At 40.1% G+C, this 21,533-nt stretch overlaps 1 protein-coding gene across 6 annotated transcripts in view; it reads left to right on the top strand.

Annotated features, from left to right (window-relative positions):
* The window catches only part of WDFY2 (WD repeat and FYVE domain containing 2), a 125,502-nt gene that overhangs the window by 82,030 nt on the left and 21,939 nt on the right, over nt 1-21,533 (top strand). For 4 of the 6 annotated variants that reach the window (XM_038386804.2, XM_043504474.1, XM_038386805.2 and 1 more), the window contains exons 3-8: nt 3,059-3,132; nt 11,423-11,477; nt 15,524-15,674; nt 17,503-17,615; nt 18,796-18,922; nt 21,066-21,171. In XM_038386804.2, coding sequence (XP_038242732.1) covers nt 3,059-3,132; nt 11,423-11,477; nt 15,524-15,674; nt 17,503-17,615; nt 18,796-18,922; nt 21,066-21,171 — 626 coding nt within the window. The remainder of the gene's footprint in view (nt 1-3,058; nt 3,133-11,422; nt 11,478-15,523; nt 15,675-17,502; nt 17,616-18,795; nt 18,923-21,065; nt 21,172-21,533) is intronic. The other 2 variants (XM_043504476.1, XM_043504475.1) reach the window with 2 other exon arrangements.

Here is a 21,533-nt window from a genome sequence, read left to right as displayed (position 1 = left end):
AATGGTCACCAAACCATAGATCACAATCGACTGGTCGATCCTGGAGCCTCTGCCAGTCGATCACGATCTCTGGCCGTTAAAAGTCCTGCGGCACAGCGCAGCTAAGGCAGGCTCCCTGCCTGCCCTGGCCCCACGCCACTCGTGGAAGCAGCCGGCATGCCCCTATGGGGGCAGGGTTCTTCGTGTGTTGCTCCTGCCTGCAAGCACTGTCCGCACAGCTCCCATTGGCCGGGAACAGGGAACTGTGGCCAATGAGAGTTGCGGGGGCGGTGCTTGCAGGCAGAAGCAGTGCACAATGCCATGTACCCCACCCCCAAGGGCCACAGGGGCATGTCAGCCACTTCTGGGAGCCCACCTTAGCCCCGCTGTGCTGCCAACTGGGAGTCGCTGAGGTAAGTGCTGCCCAGCGGGAGCCCTCACCCCAAACCCCAGCCCTGAGCCCCCTCCCGGAGCCAGCACCCCGAACCCGCTCCTTCATCCCAACCCCCTGCCCCAGCCCTGCCCCACCCCCCCCTCCTGGAGCCAGCATCCTATATCCTCTCCTGCACCCCAACACTCTGCCCCAGCCCGGAGCCCCTTCCTGCACCGAAACTCCCTCCTGGAGCTTGCACTCCTCACCCCTCCTACACCCAAACTGTCTGCCCCAGACTTAGTCCAGAGCCCTCTCCCACACTGCGAACCCCTTGGCCCCAGCCCAGAGCCCGAACCCCCTCCCGAACCCCAAGCTCCTGCCCCAGCCTGGTGAAAGCAAGTGAGGGTGGGCAAGAGCGAGCAACGGGGGGAGGGAGGGGATGGAGTGAGTGGGCGGTGCTTTGGGGAAAAGGGAGGGCTTCGGGGAAGGGGCTGGCTAGATCACTTTAACTATACTGGTACAATTAAAGCAGTTCAACCCCCAGGGTGGATGTAAATAAGCCAGTAAAAAGGTGCTTTTTTTGAGAAAGGGAATCGGGTGCGTTTACACTATGGGTGGTGCAAATAGAAATAGTTATACTAGGCCTATGTTGTTTAAGTGCTTTTGAATATTTTTACCCAAAAGCTCTTTTTTTTTTTTTTTTTTTTTTTTGAGGGGGCCGTCAGCTCAGTTACGGACACATTGTTTATATGTGTTTTGGAAAAAGCATGACTTGAAAAATAACTAATTTATTGGACCCCATCACTGACAATGATTTGTCAAAATCTGATTTTCTGTGAATTGTTAATGGTATTTGCAATGGTAATAGAAGTTATTTAGATTAGACGGTATCTAGCACTGGACCTAAACTATAGGGTGAGGGTGGTATTTTAAAGATTTTGTATAATCTGGTATGATATAATGTTTTCATGAAGTTTCTTTAAAAGAATAATCACCTGCCTTAAACACTGCCCTGCAGTGTTAGAAATCCAGACATAACAGCATTGTGCCAATGCACCAGCAGTTGAAATGACCTCTTAACAGAAGGTGAAACTGACCAGTTTAGTTTCACTGCTCTGAAATTGCTATAAATCCACTAAGTAAATGGCAAAATGATGAAAAGTACATTTTTTCTATTCACCAGTTTCACTTTAATAATCTCTGGTCGTGTTAGTAGCACTGACAAAATACATTTCATTGTGACAACTTCCTTTTTTAACTGAAGCCTTTTTTCTTTGTTCGTTGAACATCAAGTTAGACATTCCAAAAAATAAAGTGAAAAAACAAGTAATCAGAGCCACTCTCAATCTACTTGATTGACTGTCTGTTGTGCTCTTTGAGTTTCTGTTGCCATAAATTATTCTGTATTCTGCCCTCAGTAAATAAATCAATACAATTCTAAACTCCATGTGGTGGTGCAATTTCAGTTAAATGTCCAACACAAACTTTTTTGTATTGTCTTTTCTTCATTTGATTATTCCACGAAATAAAGAACATGGAGGATCCACTGGATTAATGGATGTTTTGATACCAGTCTAGAGTGTATGTTTAAAACAGTTGAGAAAACAAGTTGAAAATATATAGGGTATTCACTATTTATAGAAACAAGTGCTCATACCTAGTTAGGGATCAGAGGGAGGGCTACAAAAAATGACAGAAAAATCCAGTGAAAAGCGGTACTAATAATCTTTAGTTATTTATTCCTGTGATCAATATAAAATTAATGGTAAAAATCTGAAGGAGCAAGAATTCCTGGCCCCCCTGCTAAGATTGCCAGTTGTAATGTTCAACCTGTCCTGCAGAAACTTGATTGAAACTTCAGCTACAGTATTAAGAGGCAAAAAACCAAAACTATCACTACACACCTAAATTGGATTAAAAAGGCGGTCTATAAACCGAGAGCGAATATAACTCTAATTCTTAGTAGAAAATTCTGACTCTACACCAACATGTTAACATCACCAGATTCTCAAAAGAGCCTAAGAAATTTTTTCAAAAGCAAGTTGCAAGAGTATATCCTGAAAATTTGTAGTGTGGTAGTTGTATAGGATAATGTGTTTCTAGGGTATTAGATAGAACATTATTTTTATCACACTTTTAGTCATTGGTTACAATATAATCTAATGATAATAGAGATGATTGACAACTGTAGTTGCATTATGGACTATCTGTCTTTAATTTTGTTGAAACTCAATGACATTTCAGTCCATAGGAGTTTCCTACCTCAAGAATTTAAACTGATGGGATGTAAACCTTAGAAATAATTTCTTACTTTATAGCTGAAGATCAGAAAATGTAGAAAATTAACTTCAATCATTCTGTTAAATCCACAAAAACTTTTTAAAACTGAAATGTCTTCAATATTCTTTGAGGGGTCTGTGACCCCCCACAACTGCTCTAGTATAACATTTTCTGTTTAAATAATTTAATTGGGAGGGGGAAGTGGATCATGAAGTAAGGAGTAGTTATATAGCTACTCATTTATTTCCTGATGTAACAGGATTTACTGAATAGCGTTGCAGGAAGAGTATGTTTATGCTTTTCTATCATAAGGGGTAAAATAAAGAATAGCATCATAAGTGTGTTAACTAGATAGGGACTCCAGAGCTTCAAGATCAATGAGAATCATGGTTTTGTTAACTTCATCAACATGTTCATTTTTTTCAGCTCCATGTTCATGCATGTCTTTTAACCCGGAAACAAGAAGGCTGTCCGTAGGTCTAGACAATGGTTCAATCTCAGTAAGTACATATAAATAAGATTTCCCATTGAAATACTTCCCTTTTGAGAAGTATGTATATATTATTGTGCTGAGGAATTTTAATTAGCATTGGCTAAATGACAGACTAACATTGATCCTAGCTACTAATGACACTGACCGCTCTAGTGCAGAAAAAAGAAGACCCATGACAAATTTCAAACTAGCTGCTATATAAACTTGAGTTGGATTTAGAGGAATTAGGCAATTAAACAAATTATATGGGTTTACTTGTCCAATAACAAGTTTTTAATTTTCCAACTTTGATCAAATTATTAATCACTTGTCAAAATTGGTCTCTGAACACAGCAAATGAGCGTAAAGTTACTCTCATATGATGCATCTCAACTCATACAGCTAGCTCTTTATATGTAATATATAGCACTGTTCCAGAGCACTGTACAAAGACTGGTCCTGGTTACCCTCTTGTTAATACAATGTCACACAGGTGTAATTCTCCTTTGTGAGAGACAGCTTCCTTCCATGGAGTCCGTTCTGATTTACAGCAGTGTGAATGGGTCCATTCTCTTTTCAGTAACTTCTGAGATATGTATTCATGCATGTAAAGAGCACAGAATATTGAAGCAGAGATCTGCCATGTGGATCAGAGGGGTCCCACTATTGCCATTGGATTGTAATTATTATGGAAACTGTTACTTGGGGGTCTGACTAGACTAAGAGCTGTTTTTAGGTGCTCAGGTGACAGTGGTGGTCAGAGGCATTCTGTCATTCTTTCAAATGAGAATCCTGGTACAGTTATCTGTAGCTTTGACATTTCACGGTCAGATCTTTGGCATGTGCTTTACAGGGGGCCATATCTTAACATTGATTTGGAAGCTGGAACAAGTTAGCCAACCTTCTTGGTAAGCATGGTGTCCTATAGAGAGCACATGGCCCCCTTGCTTTGGGACCTTCCCTGGTTACCTGTGAGCTCCCTGGTAGGTTTTAAGGTGCTGGCTTTGCCTTATAAAGCCTGAAATGATCTGGGAACGCCTGCCTGAGACTGCATCTCCCCATTATATTCTGCTACAGCTGCAGTCAACAGAAGTGCAGATGCTAAATCCTCATTCATCTAATACAGAATGAGGGGTGTTCTCTGTAAGGGCTTCAGGAAAGCTTTCCCTCCAGTCTGATTTTAGTTTGCATTTGTCATCTTTCAGCACACACTGCATTTGTTTCACCTGGCCTTTGAGAAGAGGGATGGGGTTAATATAGTGACCAGCATAATGGAGTGTTGGTATTTTTGCTCCTGAGTGTGTGAAAGGGAGAACTGATTGAACTGTGTTTTGAGTTTGTAATTCTAAATAATTGACAGGGCACTTGGATCCTCTAGGAGGACACATGTTATTTATTCTAAAGAAAGTAAATTGAGAAAAAATATGTTGTTTATAATCTAAGAGATTGTATTTTATTTGGTTTGTTGGTATAGGGCTACATCTACACACAGATTCTATTCTATCAGGCTATTTTTTCCTTGTGTTGGTCCTTTAAATGCTCTGTCAGTACCAGCATGTTCTACTAGCAGCAACAGCAAAAATCAGATAGCATATAGATGTTTTGTAATATTCCCCCAACATCTGAATTAGTCATGCATCTGATTGCTGCTTTCTGAACCATTAGCAGTTATGTTCTAAAATGTTCTAAAATATAGAACAAAATTTCTGGGAAATATTCCCAAGATAACCAACTTTTGACTCAAAGTCCAGACTGTTTCAAATGCATCAGTACAGGGCAGGGAAGAAATGCTACTTTCAGAAATAAAGGAAATGTGTTAAAATACTCTCTCTACATGCACTTTTAAAATGAGATTGATTCCAGTAATATGTCTGGCATTTTGGTGAATGGGGTAGTGTATTGTAAGAAGGAGGGTGTTTGTATATAGAGAGGCTGCATTACTGTCAAAATCAGTAGAGGGACAGATGTTCCACCAGAGCTGGTGAAAAAGAGCTGGAAGACTGGTGGCTGAGATGAATTACTGTTATGTTTCCATTTAACTTAACCTCTAGCCAAAAGTTAATTAGAATCGTTCACCCATTTGTTATGGAGTAAAACGAAGTGGATGATAAACTTCCCTCCTTTCGCTCCTAGAAGTGACACAAGTGGTTATTTTCAACCTTTATAACTTGTCAGCTTGGAAGTTTAAATTTATAATCAGAACCTTCAGACAAGATGACAGATTATGCCTCACGATGATTGATTTTAATCACCACTGCCAGATTGCATACTTCCTTAGGAAATGGTGGCACGTAAAACAAAATCATGTTGTATTTTCTTCTTGTGCTCCCACTTTGCAACCCAATCCCCAAATCTTGGCCTGAAGTGGGGAAAGCTGTCTTTGAAGAGTACTTCTCATTCCATTGCTCACTCCAAATCTTTAGGTCTATTTCAGGTCCCTTAGAAGCTAAGGGACTCTTCCCTCCAAAAGCAAACTTTCTGCTCCAACATGAAGGAGAATTAAGCTTTGAAGGAGATGCCAGTCTCCCACGCAAGTGGCTGTGAAGAAGAAACCTCCTTTTTTATAAAGGTATCTTAAAAGCTCTGCCTCCTTTAATGGTAAGGACATTTATACACTATCACTTATTCTCCTACTGTTCTTGTTGCAAGCAAAGATCTTGCATGATCTCAGGGCTTGTCTTCATGAGCATCTAATGCATGGCAGGCTAATATGTGGCAGACTTACACTCCAGCTTGATGCAAACTTGGCATTTGTGTGGACGGCAAGCCCTCAGTTGGGCCTCAAGGAAAAGATCCCATCAAACAGCCCATTCAGAACAATGACTCTTTACCATCAGGAAGAATTGATCTTAACATCTTCTATCGTTTGCTCCTGCTAGATATTTAGAGACTTAGTCATATGAAGCACTTTCAATGTCTGTAACTGAATAACTGATGTTGGCTTGCTCACCCAGATTGTGGCAGGTAGAATATTTCTTTCCTCTAGAGATAAGAAGATTAAATCGTAGTTTTCGTCACCCTCCCACCCTGTTGATTCGTATTCTGTACAGAATGAGTTACTTCAAAACTTGAGATCTTAAACTTTAGTTTGTTTCTAGAATATGCCCTGCAAATTCTACTATGCAAACTAGATCAAGGAGACTGTTTTAAACCCAGAATGAAAATCCTACTTCAAATCCAAACTCTGTACAGCAGTCCCAACTTTCTGCATTTTCTGAAATATTTTAATCCTTAATATCCTTAATCCTGAGCAATATTTTCCAGTTAAAAAAAACACTTTGATCATCTTTCATAATGTCCCTTGGGGGATAAACAAACCTTACTGTTGACTATGCAATTACAGTTATCTTTTAAAGAGCCTTCATCCTTTTCTAATCCTGAAGCCAATCTGTTTACCCCTGGGGGAATGTACTCACTAACCCACTCCAAAAAAAATGCTGTCAGCCACCCTTTTAAATAAGAGTCTAAGATGGAACCTACCTCTGGATATTTGTGTCCAAACTGTATCGTCTGTCAAGTGGGATTATGAGATCCTTGGGCCGAAGTTCATTTTTTCTGCCTCTTCTACAATACTGAATACTCTGTTGGTAGCTAACATAAATAATGTCTGAGGATAGTAGGTTCTCAATCTGCTTATCGGATGTCAAGAGAGTACTATTAGGCTGCCTATGAGGCCAAATTCAAGATTTTCAGATGGGAAAAGATTAAAATGAAATTCACAAAGGATGTTACTTTAATTAAAATTTTGAGGGAAAATATTGGCCTCTCTATCTCAACTACTATTCAGAGGTCTATCTGTGGCAATGCTGATGCCTATACTGCACCAAATAAGACAAAATAATTCTTGCCTACTCAGTTCTCCCCAGTTCTCTCCCCAGTTCATCAAGGCTTTTGTAGTGGATTCAGCACTGGAACAGGCTTCCAAGGGAGGTTGAGGACTCCCCATCATTGGAAGCTTTTAAGAACAGATTGGGCAAACATCTGTCAGGGATGGTCTAGGGGTACATGGTCCTCCCTGAGCGCAGGAGACTGGACTTAATGACTTCTCAAGGTCCCTTCCAGGCCTACATTTTTATCATTCTGTATCTAAAAACAAATCAGACTGATGTTTGAAGGGTTCATCATAGCAAACAGTGTAGGTAAGAAGAGTCTATCAGACCTCTGAAGAGCCCAGTTACCTTGCCAACAAAAAATTTGTTTATAGCAGCAACTTCGATCCTGATAGGCAGTATGTGTAACCAATGTGGGCATTCAGAATTGTAAGTGGATGTAGAAGAACTCTATTTAAACAAACAAAGAAAAAAGGCTTTTTGTTTACAACCCATTGTTGCTAGCCACAGAAGAGCAACAGCCAGCTATCTTGGGGTCCATCTTTGTCAAATGTATCCGCCTCCGATTTAAGTAGTGATAGGTCCAATCCAAATGCATTTCCCTAAACACACTCACCCCGAGTGGTCAACTAAGCGTTGCCAATTTAGTTGTTTTCCAACCCACCCTGTAAATTCAAACACCTCTTCTAATTTCAATTCCTTGGGAAAGAACTGCAGAAATAACCCTTACAATTTGTGGCAGATGTGTTCTGAACTTTGTGGGTGACCTCTATCTTTATGATGGACGGAGCCAGAAAGTTGCCTAACAACTGGAAATCAGTTGCTTTGACAATAGAACCATATTCCATGAAAATAGCAAACTAATATAGGGTTAGAAAAATGAACATTTACCTTTTGTAGAGATTTTAAAAATGAAATCCATTGTTCTCAAAGTGGAAACTAAACAAAACATATAGGTGCAGTAGGCATGAATTTTGTGAGCAGGGCACTCTATATTAAAATACCTGTCCTTTGGAGCAACCAATTCAATCATTTTTGACAAGGATAGGGGAATGAAAATGCAGTAAGAGAAAACAATGGTCAAAAGTCAGAAGGGAAGCAGAAAATTAAAAAAAAAATGTTGGGGAAACACTCAAGAATATATAAAGGAGAATACAGAGCAAGAATGAGATTTTTTTTGTATGGAAAGGAAGAAAAGATGGGTGAAACACAAAGATAAATACTATGGATTGTGTTCAGGTTAATGGAACATTGTTTTTTATAAATTGCACCTCCTGTTTTTAAGAAAGGAAAAGGGGGTTAAAGTTTGTGTATAATGGTAGTTTGTCTATTTTGTATCTCTGTGTTACTAGCAAATATCTATCCACTGTGTATTAAAGCATAACTAAGTAATCAATACATTGGTAATCCTTATTCCGCTTTCACCTTTGCTAGACAGTGACCATAGTATTCCCTATACCAGAACGCCATAATGCTTTGTTGCAAAAGCATGTGAAAAGTCTTTCACTGAAGACTAGTGATTAATATGGTCGTGTTTCAGAGTAGCAGCCCTGTTAGTCTGAATCTGCAAAAAGAACAAGAGTACTTGTGGCACCTTAGAGACTAACAAATTCATTTGAGCATAAGCTTTCGTGGGCTACAGCCCACTTCATCGGATGCATAGAATGGAACATATAGTAAGAAGGGTGTGTGTGTGTGTGTGTGTGTGTGTGTGTGTGTGAGTGAGTGAGTGAGTGAGTGAGTGAGTGATATACATATACAGAGAACATGAAAAGGTAGAGTAAGAGGCTAATTAATTTAAGATGAGCTGCTATTAGCAGGAGAAAAAAACTTTTGTAGTGATAATCAAGATAGCCCATTTAGACAGTTGACAAGAAGGTGTGAGGATACTTAATATGGGGAAATAGATTCAATATGTGTAATGACCCAGCCACTCCCAGTCTCTATTCAAACCCAAGTTAATGGTATCTAGTTTGTATATTAATTCAAGCTCAGTAGTTTCTCATTGGAGTCTGTTTTTGATGCTTTTCAGTTGCAAAATTGCCGTCTTTAAGTCGGTTACTGAGTGGCCAGAGAGGTTGCAGTGTTCTCCTACCAGTTTTTGAATATTATGATTCCTGATGTCAGATTTGTGTCCATTTATTCTTTTGCCTAGAGACTGTCCGGTTTGGCCAGTGTACATGGCAGAGGGGCATTGCTGGCACATGATGGTATATATCACATTTGTAGATGTGCAGGTGAACAAGCCCCTGATGGCATGGCTAATGTGTTAATGTGTTTGTGTTTGTAACCTTTGACTGACAGGCTGTAATATTCATTAGTCTGACCTCAGTTTTAGTGGATCATATCCAGTGCCTTGGTATAATGGCCTCTTTTAGAGGAAGATTGTTCTTTTACTATGGTGAAATGGTTGTCTGAGAGGCGTTTTACTGTAGGCTGATTTTGGATTAAAGTGGCCACCATTTTAAAGAGTTAACATAGACTACTTCACAGTGAGATCTGAGATTACCCTGGTTATTCTGCGAAATTTAGAAGCTATAGGGAAACATTAGCTTTTTTTAAATAACTAGCAAGTCTTTAGTCAAAGAATGGCTTTTATTATTTTTATGTACAATATACTTTGCTTTACTAATAAGATTGTAGTACTAGTCTACCGTTCATTGTTTTGGCAGTTCTTACGAATTGGATACCCCAGTACTCTGTAGCTTTTAAAACTTCATTTATTTTAAACATTTTTACTTATAGTCTCATTTTCCCTCTTACTCTGTGCTACCTTTACCTATTTCAATCTCTGTGATCCTCTCCCCTTTCACTGGAGTCACAATAAGGATGATTTTTTCCCCCCATTGTCACTGTTACACTTTTTTTCTCATGAAGTCTCTCAACATTTGCTGTCTTGTGAACTTTTAGCTTTCTCTCACTTGCTCATGGGTGTTGACTAAGCCTGTACCCATTTCATGCACCTACAGTATTTTCCCTTGAAAGGACTCCGTGAACTTCAGCTCCAAAGTTATGCCATACTGCCTGAACGTGTCACCTTCACTTGTTTTTTGTCTAGTCCATTATAAGTCACTTTTTTAGTGTCTGTCTGTGCCCACCTTCAATCTGAGAATGAATTCATGTGATCCTATCACAAAGCACAAACTCTGAGATCTGGGTATTAGGCCACTGCAATCCAGTATCACAAGACTTCTATCTGGTTCTTTTCATTGAGGTCAGCTAGTTTCCCATATTTTGACCTGTTCTTTCTCAAAACGCAAGCAGACGAAGGACACCGGTGCTCCCTATAAATAGTAACTTGCGTGGGGTTTGCTGCTCTGTGTTCCAAAGGCTGGAGACTGTTCCTCAGGTTTTCTTGTATGCTGATATTTTCATAAATAGTTTTTAAACTGTTAATGTAACTGCTGCTGCCGCTTTTTAAAATCAGCACAAACCTGAGCAGCATTGGGAGGCTGACAACCTCCTCTGATATGAATGCTCCTGCAACTGGCAAAACAAGTGCTTGAGATTGAGGATCCAAACCACTCCTCCTTTCCCACTGAGAGAGAGCTTGTAATAATCCATGGCATCCCATATATACACAGATGAAACTGTTCATGTAAACACCAAAGAAGGAGAAATATTGAGTTTAAGGATGGTACAAGGGGATATAGAATCACCAGTGGTATGAAATTAAGCAGAAGGAAATATGGCCTTAATATCTATGAAAACTTCCCAACACACAGATCTGTTGAGATTTAAACACAATGGAACACAATGAGGAATAATCTATCATTGGTAAGAGGTTGGACTTAGGGCTGTTGCGTCTCTAAATTGAATTACAGGTATCTGGGCTCTGACCTATTTTTAACCAGGAGAGGGCAGTAGTACACAGACACACTCATTGAATTGAAGCCCCAGTTGGCTTGAGAAACTAAAGTACTTGACAGGTTTCAGAGTAGCAGCCATGTTTAGTCTGTATTCGCAAAAAGAAAAGGAGTGCTTGTGGCACCTTAGAGACTAACAAATTTATTTGAGCATAAGCTTTCATGAGCTACAGCTCACTTCATCCGATGAAGTGAGCTGTAGCTCACGAAAGCTTATGCTCAAATAAATTTGTTAGTCTCTAAGGTGCCACAAGTACTCCTTTTCTTTTTAAGTACTTGAGAAGCACTTGATCCCAGGTCTCCCATTCCCTGGCATGCATGTTGTTGGCTAATAGCTAAATCATTAACTTGGGCCAGCTTGCTTTTAAATTTTTTGGTTGCCAGTTTTTCCACCTCCATTTCATTCAAAGTCACTGTTGTAAAATCACTTATTGGGCAGATTGCAAAGGTGAAATTTACTAGTCAGTTACTTATTTTAAAGAAAACCATTTATTTGTATTGGACAACAAAATTATAGCTAATGTTGGATATGAACTTGGTAGAAATTTTTTACTTTATGGAAATAGAGCACAGACTTATTTGCAAATATTTCACATTTCTAAACGTTATTTTATTTTTACAGGAGTTTATTTTATCAGAAGATTACAACAAGATGACACCAGTGAAAAGTTACCAGGGTAAGAAATACAATCAGTCTTAGTTAGCAGTGTTATATCTTATGTTTGTTAATGTCATCAATTGTTTTTTCAAAAAAACAAACCTTTTTCTCTTTTGTTGTAGAAAGGAAGAAAGTGTTATTTCCTATAATTCTTGATTTACTAATATAAAACCTTGGTTTGTCATTGGATTGATACTATACTGTGTTTATGCTGAGGTTACAGGAGTGAAAAAACAATGACTTGTTTAAAATGTTTGTCAGAAATGTGTTGGTGTTTTTTTTTCCCCTGGACAAATTCTTTAAAATCCAGTCTTTCTATCTGAATCTTTGGCAGTCCAGTATATCTAATGAAGTGATCTAAAAATCCTGTCCCCTTTTATCTTAAATGCCCACATATATTTAGAGACCAGTCTCTCATTACATTTTGAAGGAAAGATATCTTACTCCAAGATCAAGCAATATTAATCCATACCTTCCACCTAATAGCATTGTAATGTTCACTAATGGGCTCTTCTAAAAGATCTAGCTGTCCTTACTCTTGTTTGTTATGTCATAAAACTGTTTTATACCAGTATTCATCATAAATTTAGTGTCAACGGATGACTATTGTGTAGTCTCTTTTTTTTTTTTCTTGTGTCTCTTCCTTTGACATGTAGGTAACGCTATACTGCATGGTATAAGTATGGTGTTTCCACATAGAAACCTCTAACGCTGTTAGTGTTCAAAAGATGAATGTGAATTATTTCAAAGTTCTGTGTTTAGAAAGGTTAAAAATAAAACCATCATTCCTTCAATAGATGGTGCTTTGGGGTCACTTTGTTACATAACCCTGAAAGCTTAAAAAGAATCTGGATCTTCAAGAATGAAGATGAAATGCACTTTTTTGCTTTTAAAAGTCTTGCTTCAGATCACTTTCACTTAAGCTCTCTGGTGTGTTATAACATCAAGCAAGAAAATATAAGTAGGTTTATGTTAATGTGTACTGTGCACAAATAGAATCAAAGTAAGATGTATGTGCATATCTTAAGACTCTGGATTGGTATTAATTATAAAAAATCTTGTACTGCGTCATATCTTCTGACTAATGTGCTGTTAAGGCCCTGATCCACTTACACACATGCCTTAGTTGATTTAGATTAAAAATGTCTCATTGACTGCAATGGGACAATAAGCTTACATGGATGCATTAGAGGCTTCAGGATCAGAGCCTAAATGAAATTCATTGGTTGGGGAGATCAATAGTGAGCTGAAATCTTCCTTGTCCTGCTACCCTACCACCTTTCTCAATGCTCATACATGTGTCTACGTTCACATACACTAATGTGTACATACAGATTTCTTGCTATTGCTGACTTAGTGTTCAGTACTGCCGTTGCCTGAGAATGCTGCAGTATGATGCAGTGTAACTGATGCAAGGGAAATTCTCATATTTCCCCCACCCATTGCAGCAGGCTTACCAGAGGGGGACCACTCTCTGTATCTCAGCAAGATCAATAGATGAAGGCTGGCACTTCTGACCAATTAAGTACAGGGTGTATTGCCTTAAAAAAAAAAAATCAGTCAGTCTTATGTGCTCTCAGTCCCACTTTCATGGTTACAAGATGGGTTTGGAGGCCTATAGGAATAGGAACAGTCCAAACTCTATTGCAGGTTGGAGCAAATGCAGCTGAATGGGACATGTTCCTCATTAAGTTTTAGTCTAGTAAACTGGCCCATTTGCTATAGAAGTTTGGAGGCCACTGTTAGAGCCACGTGTGTTAATTGTGTTACCAAGCCATGAGGAACATGATCCTGAAAAGTGGGGAATCTAGCGACAGATGTTTACACAGATTTTACACTCTTGACTAGAGCTAATCCCTCCATAGGATTCAACAGACAGTATGCATATATTTGTGTAGTGTATGCAACAACAAAAATCTGCCAATCTTTATTAGAGGATTGTGTTCTGAGTAATTTTGCGCTTTTTTTTTTTAAAAAAAATCTGTTTAGAATACAGCTCTAAAGATATTTGATCTCTGTCCAGTGTCAGCTTTCATATAAACTGATATGAGCAGCCTGCTTTGCCTGACATATGTCTCAAGGTCCTAGAACTGCAGTAAACCAATAGGTTTGTGTATTGAGGAATATGGCATTCACTGTTATGATACAGCTGGGAATACATCCGTAAGTTGTTTTTTTTTTTTTCAATCCACTTTTTTTTACTTAAATCAGCACTTCACAGAATCAATGATAGGTAGAGCTCCGTTTTTTAGGTTAAAAGCTCTTGAGGGTTTTATTTATGTAGAAGTAAAAATCTATTTGTTCGGCTGTTTTATTGATATTGACCAGCTGTGATCTTTATATAGCACCTTTTTCAACATCCTATTTCAATAATTTTCCTGTGTATCATGTGTGCGCAGTTTTCACGTTTACTGTTTCCAACTCTCCTGTAACATCGAGTGGTCGGACAGCATACCAAACATCAAAGTCCTGGACCAGCCCCTGCATGACTAGCATTGAATCTGTGATCATAGAGGGGCAACTTGGCTGGTCTGGTCACCTCATGTGCCTGGACGATACAACTCCCCAAAGCTATGTTTTATGGACAGTTGAAAACAGGAGCACATGTGCTAGGAGGCCAGTGAAAGCGAAAAAGCACAGTCTCAAAGCTCACCTAAAGGCTGACCAAGTCAACACAAATACAGAGGAAACTGCTGCTGCCGATGGCAGCAGGCCTATTGGTCTGCCATTAAAGCCATGGAGAACAGCAGAACAGAAAACGTCAAAGATAGGTGGGAGTAAAGAAAGCAGGCTATGGCAAAAACATGCAGCCACTTCTGCCTGACGTGCAGACGCATTTGCAGATCCCTCATCGGTTTCCATTCGCACAAGGAGATGCACTGAAACAAACCGACTCTGATTTGTCATCTGTGACCAGGATTCCAACAATGTGTGTACAGTGCTAAAACTCTTCTTTAGTTTAAGGCTGTGTCTACACTAAATCTTCAGAAAACCTGTAATTGCACTTCCACCTGCGCAGTCCCACCAGTGATAGTAATGGTGGGAGTGTAGACAGGGCATGGGCATTTGTACCACTATGTTATCTAAGCCTGCTTAGTTGGTCTAAAAATGCCAGCCTTGAGCCCTGCCCATGCTAGCATTGCCAGTGGTATTGCAATGATGGGATTATTCCTGAAAAATGCAAGTGTAAGCAAAGGTATATTACAGTAGAACCGCAGAGTTACGAACACCTCAGGAATGGAGGTTGTTCATAACTCTGAAATGTTCGTAACCAGGGCCATCCCTACCCATGTGCAAAGTACGCAGCTGCGTAGGGCACCACGAAATTTGGGGCACCACATTTCCTGGTGCCCTGCGCAGCTGCGTACTGTTCCGCCCCAGTCCTGCCCCCACTCCCCTGAGGACTGCAGCAGGTGTCGGACCTGCACTCACTGGCGGTAAGTAGAGCGACCCGGCCCCAGCCTGCTCCACTCTTCCAGCAAGTGCTGGGGGGCGGTTTTCCCCCTTCTCCCCAGTTCCCTCCCCCCACGGAGGCCTGGGGGGCTGCGTAGGGCACCAAAATGGCTAGGGATGGCCCTGTTCGTAACTTTGAACATTTGTAAAATGTTACGCTGTTTACAACTGAACATTTACTTAATACAGCTTTGAAACTTTACTAAGAAGAGAAATGCTGCTTTCCCTTTATTTTTTAGTAGTTTACATTTAACACAGTACTGTACTGCATTTCCTTTTTGGTCTCTGCTGCTGCCTGATTGCGTACTTCCGGTTCCAAATGAGGTGTGTGGTTGAGTGGTCAGTTTGTAACTGGTGTTCGTAGCTCTGACGTTCTACTGTATCATACAGACATAAGTTGGCAAGATTGGGCCGTTACATATATAGTTAATCACATGGCCAATCCTATTAGGACATCAGTTAGGCTTACAGGTGTGAATAAAGGCTTGCAGGATTGGATCCTAGAACTGGTTTGGTGGGACGGGATTAATGTTCATGGATTTTTTTGGATAGCAGATGAGTGACTCTCTTCAGTGTTATATGGGTGTGTTGTTTTTCTGCTTGATTTTCCAGCTCACCAAGGCAGGGTTATAATGATTCTGTTTGTCTTGGAGATGGAATGGGTGTTAAGCACAGGACAGGACAAGCAATTCACATGGCACTGCTCGGAGAGTGGGCAGCGGCTCGGAGGGTATCGCACCAGCGCGGGGGCCTGTGGCCTGCAGTATCCTTTGTTAACATCTTAGCTTTTCTCTGATTCTTTTGTTTTTGGCACATCTTTGTTTAAAACAGCCATTTTCAGGCCTCCATCATCTTACCCATCTACATTCAAAACCTTACAAGGAAATAATTTTTAAAACTTAGTTAAAAATTGTCAGCCCTCATAGCTTTGTCCTCTTTATGCATGAGGTATATTTAGATTTAAACATTTATTTTTAAAAACTCCGTGACCTATTCATTCTTAAAAGCTGCATTCTATTGTGGTCTTCTTTGTAAAATAGAGATTGATGGGAGCTTCATTTAAAACATGCTTTTTCTTTTGGGAACTATAATAGCAGCAAAGTAGGTCAGTGATCGGATCTGTGTGTGTGTGTGTGTGCACACACATGGCAAAAATTTAAATGACCTAATATGAAATAATGAGCATGCATCCTCTACCTTGGAACAGAACAATATGCTTTTGAAATATGGGCTCAGCTGAAGAGTAAATGATTCCTAAAATGTTATTCACAAACAGGTTAATTCTCCAAGATCTGCCCCTCGCTGCTTGACAAAAGAAATGTCGACTCTCTCCTTTCATCAGTGATACATTGTAAGTTTAAAAACAGTCTTTTAGAAAGACTGCCACAATGGAGATTTCAATCAGTTGTTAGTGCAACTGTACTCTGATAGTATCTAAAGCACAGTAACTGCTCATTTTACTAGTTCATGAGAACCTAAAGATCAAATTGGCTTTAAACCAATTTCTGTACAAATAAGTGAAATTGACCAGCCTTTTTGCCCTGTCCAGGCTGAGTGAAATGCAAAAAAGTGTAAATAGTGAAGAATAAATTCCACTTCTAAAATATTTGCCCTCATTAGTGTTAAGTGTTGATTAACACAGGATCTTGTCCTTTCTGCTGGATAGTTCCCTTTAGGGGTCTGGGAACTCTTCCGACAGCTTGGAAACCATTTGAATTGGACCCTTAGATCACATCAGAACAGCCACTCCTCTGTATTAACACTAACAAATATAAGTAATAGACTGGTAGCACTAACAACCCCTTTACCCTGTTAATTCCAGACTGTGTTGTCTGCTGTGCCTCTTGAATTCAGAGTACATAGTTCTTTAGGTATGTCTACATTGCAGAAGAAAAACACCCGCAGCAGAGAGAGACTCAGAGCCTGGGTCTATAGACTCTCATTTGTAGGGTTTGCATTGCGGTGCTAACAATAGCCATGTAGACATTCCTGCTCGGGCTGATGTTCAGGTCTGAAACTCAACCCCCTCCCCAGGCTTCAGAGACCGAGCTCCAACCCCAGCAGGAACGTCTATGCAGCTATTTTTAGCACCGTAGCACAAGCCCAAGTCTCTACCTGGCTCTGAGACTCATTGTTATGGGTTTTTTGCTGTGTGAATGTACCCTTTGATTACAAAAGACATCCGTGCAATGCAGCCTGTCAGTGCTAATAACCCATTCCTCAAATATCTGAAATGCAACTAAAATTAGATTGAGGGATTATAACCTGTCAAAACGGATTATTCCAGTAATTGATTGTAATCTCGCCATGTTTAGACCACACTTCAGGATGCACCTGTTAAAACTGGCAATTCCCCAAATATGTCATAAGACACAAAGCAGGTCTCTCAAAGAACAGCCACTGCCATCTACTTGAAACCATTTTAGAAGGAAGGAGGAGTCCTCTTCCTAGAGGTAATTGATGTGTTTAAACAAAAAATCGAGTAACTGCTATGTAACTTCATAAAAATGCAACATAGTCTTATAGATACATCCCAGAATTCAGAACCTTTGTCTAGCCTTTATAAAAAATTCCTCAATGCTTTCAATCAGATTTGATGTTGAGACCCGACATGTGTTTATAGGTGATCATTCTGGGCAGGTAACGATTCTCAAACTAGAGCAAGAGAACTGCAGCCTTGTCACAACATTTAAGGGACATACAGGTAAAGTTTAAGGTTAAATAATCCTCTCTGGTTCTTCATATAGGCTCTGCATTACCATGGGATGAACTTTTTGAAATTTGAAAGCAGCTGTGATAGTTTGAATTTAAATGTCTGTATTTTGGGGAGCACAATAGATGAGCTTAAACTGTCAACAAGTAAAGGGTGGTAATTCTGTATTACTAAAAACAGGAGAAAAGCCAGACTTAAATGGTGAAAATTCTGCACCTTAATTAAGGTACTTTGATGGGAAATGCTGCAACAACTAAAGCCCTGATAGAGGAAGACCTGAGTAGATAAAGTCCTGATCCTGCTAACACATGCATGTGAGGATTCCCATTGGTAGTCAATCGAACTGCTTAGGGTTTAGAATGCTATGCGCAGTGTTTCCAGGATGTGACAAGAAGCATTTAACGAGTTGATGTTTAAAAGTACAGTACACATTGCAGGAGCTGACTGATCACGTTGCTCTTGGGGCTCTCTTACAAAACACTTAAAAGCATTGTCCTTGTGGTTGGTGTGTCAGCCCACCATATAACAGGTGCCTATAGAGTGGGGGGTTGATAGCTCATTCTTGATTGATCAATTTCTTTTTCCCCATGGCTGTTCTTTGGCCTCAGTGGATCTCCATATTGGCCTACCACTCCACTTCAAACCAGTAAGCTGGTGCAGAGAGTGTGGGAAGTGTTTTGACAACCCTCTGATTTATTAGCTTTGAGGCAAGGCTGCTCAGTTCTCATGCTGCAATTTTTGTGGTGGCATCGCCTCTCATTACTCCCCAGTGTCTCCACTCTTAATCACAAACTCTGCTTGCAGGTGTGGAGATGGGTGGCCACATAGCAGCTCTTTGACCACTCATGAGGTGACTTTGTATCCCAGGTCTTGTTTACCATTCACTGGGCTCATCCTGCATGAGCTACAGAGCTGGGGCTGGGCTCTGCACCAGCAGAAACACAGGATTAGAATTTGGCTCTGGTTTCCTAGGCTTTTCAGTGGGGCTCATTCTGCGCCAGATATTTCAGCTGGGAAGTCCTGCAGTGTGGTGGTGCACATGCAGGGTGTGTTGGATGTGTTTAAACTTAAGTCACATCTCTTTAAATTGTTGAGACTCACTTTTTATTACATTCTTCCCTTCCTCTTTCAGTTGTAATTAAAAAACTGTACTGTTTCTCTCCTGTTTTAGGTGGTGTCACTGCTCTTTGTTGGGACCCAGTGCAGCGAGTTTTGTTCTCAGGCAGTTCAGATCATTCCATTATTATGTGGGACATAGGAGGAAGAAAAGGAACAGCCATTGAATTACAAGGACACAAGTACGTTTGAAGAGTTTTTCCTCCTCCTGTGTGTAGGGGAGAAAAACAAAATGCAGCAGTCACTCTTGGAAGCAGAACCAAGGAGTGTGTTCTTACGTCTATGCATGGGATTTATGTGTGATTCCCTGTATCTTTGTGTATTACCAATATTAACTACATTTAATGAGAGGTTGTTTTCCCCATAGGGTTCTGTCTTCCCCCCTTGAGGGAACACAGGATTCAGAGTACTAGCCTCTTTAACTCCATGCTAACCAAGTTTTTTTTTTTAATGTGAATGTATGTAGAATCCATGCTGTACCCAAGGTGCTCTGTCTAATTAGCCATCATTTGTCAACGTGTTAAATGCGCGTTCCTAAACATCAGCAACTGAGCAAGGCAGAACTGGCTCCTGCTCTTGTAAAGGGGAATACACTAGAGGTAGGAACCAGACTTACTAGACCCAGAGAGGAGAGGATGACTTGGTATTTGTAGTCTAACACAATATTAAAGCCTAATTTCACACATGCTTGCTTTTCCAACCATTGAATTACTGCGACTGGGCAGACTGACTGTTCAAAGGCACTTTCTGCTTGACTGGTTGGGCTGCCTTGATTTTGTGGTTCTGTACCACTCCAGCAGTGCATGCCTGGGATTTCCTCACTGAAACACTCAGTCTTTATGCCTATTTATGTTAAAGCCGACTGCTGCGTGCCCTGCCGTGGTTTATTGTTGTAGCGTCACAGCATCTAACACGCAGGCAAACCTCTGTATCTTATTTGCAATATGATAGTGTTGGAGAATGTGCTGGTTCAGTGATGTAATGCATTGCATTAGATAGAACCACGGTAAAGATAGCATTTCCACACAGTGCTGCCTTTGAATTGGCAAGTTATAGATATACAGTAGTGTGGTGCTGTTCTAAATTGCCTTCTAAAAGCATTGCTACATACAGGAGCATCCATATACAACATAAGGGACCAGTATTAAAGCACTTCTCAGTATGAGCCTGGCTTGATGTCAAGCAATGCTGGTGTCAAAGTGTGGGGTGAAGATTCTGACCTAATGTCAGGGTGCTGAACCACCCCCATCTTGAACATCCATTTCTTCTGGAGGCCCCCTCAGTCCCCCCAAAAAAAGACCAGTGCAAGAAAACAAAGTGAGCTCAAGTAATTCCTTCCCCCTTGTTATCAGTGTCTTCTTTCTGTGTCTGTCTCCTAGATAGTAAGTTTTCTGGGCCTTGATATTTCTCTCTTCTATAGAGCTGAGCACACTTTTTTCATGCTTGACAAAGAATAATAAAAGGAGGAATAGGTTTCAGAGTAGCAGCCGTGTTAGTCTGTATTCGCAAAAAGAAAAGGAGTACCCGTGGCACCTTAGAGACTAACAAATTTATTAGAGCATAAGCTTTCGTGAGCTACAGCTCACTTCATCGGATGCAATGCAATGCATCCGATGAAGTGAGCTGTAGCTCACGAAAGCTTATGCTCTAATAAATTTGTTAGTCTCTAAAGTGCCACGGGTACTTCTTTTCTAAAAGGAGGAATAGTCCATTTTTCTAAAAACCTTTAATCTTAAAATGTTGAGAAGATCTGGGGCAACAGCCTTATCAGTTCTGTTCTATTTGAAATTCTTTTCATTTGTTAGTGTTAGATTCGAATGCTCACTGAAGCACCTTAGGAAGTATTTTTCTCTTCAAGTTGCCAGATAACGTTGGGTTTTTCATGGCTTTGTTCACAGGCACTATGTGGGGATTTAACAAATTAACCAATAACTGACACACATTTGTTCTGAGAGAGAGCGAACACTTTACCATAGTGCTTATAGGTATTTGGGACTATGCTCTCAGAGGTCATTCAATTACAGTGCAACCATGGCTTTCAGAGAAGCTAAGATCTCCAACCTAATTAACTGGAAAAGCAATAGTTATGTCTGGAAACTAATCTTGTTTTAAATCCTCCTCTAATAAGTGGTGCACTACCCAATGGGGACTAAACTGGCAGCACATAGTACAGTACATAATATATAATCTACTAATTGGAATGGTTGGACTAGTGAATTTTATACATGAATGAGCTGAGAGAGAAAAATATGGCAAACTAGTTACTTTGCCTTGGGACATATCTTTAAACCTTTGACTAACTGATGTCGTATGTTTCTTTTGCAGCGATAAAGTTCAGTGTCTCTCCTATGCTCCCCACACAAGACAGCTCATCTCTTGTGGTGCAGATGGTGGAATTGTTATCTGGAATATGGATGTTGAGAGACAAGAGGTAGATATCTATCTCTTGCTCATCCTCTAAAAAGCTGGGGCCTTTCTAAAGCATGTAATTTTGAATCTGATTGGTATCTTTTTAAAGGTTAGAAAATAAATTGGTGTTTTAGGAATGCTCCAGTTATACATGTGAAGATGTATGGCTTTGTGTGTGATCTAGTGGTTCAGGATAGTTATGTAGCAGGGAGTTTGTGTTTTATGTATGTTACTAAATAGTTTGTGCTCTGAGTGCTCTGAAAAGTGACTCTCTGAAGAAAGCATCGTGATGTGTTCTGCCTGTGTTTTTCATTGACTCAGGATTTAGTTACAAGTGTGCAAATAGGATTTCTGTTCTCTTATGCATCAAAATGATTGTTTAAA

The sequence above is a fragment of the Dermochelys coriacea genome, chromosome 1 (genome assembly GCF_009764565.3).
Source record: "Dermochelys coriacea isolate rDerCor1 chromosome 1, rDerCor1.pri.v4, whole genome shotgun sequence".
In the NCBI taxonomy this organism is placed as follows: domain Eukaryota; kingdom Metazoa; phylum Chordata; order Testudines; family Dermochelyidae; genus Dermochelys; species Dermochelys coriacea.
This window is presented reverse-complemented; position numbering and strand designations above follow the sequence as displayed.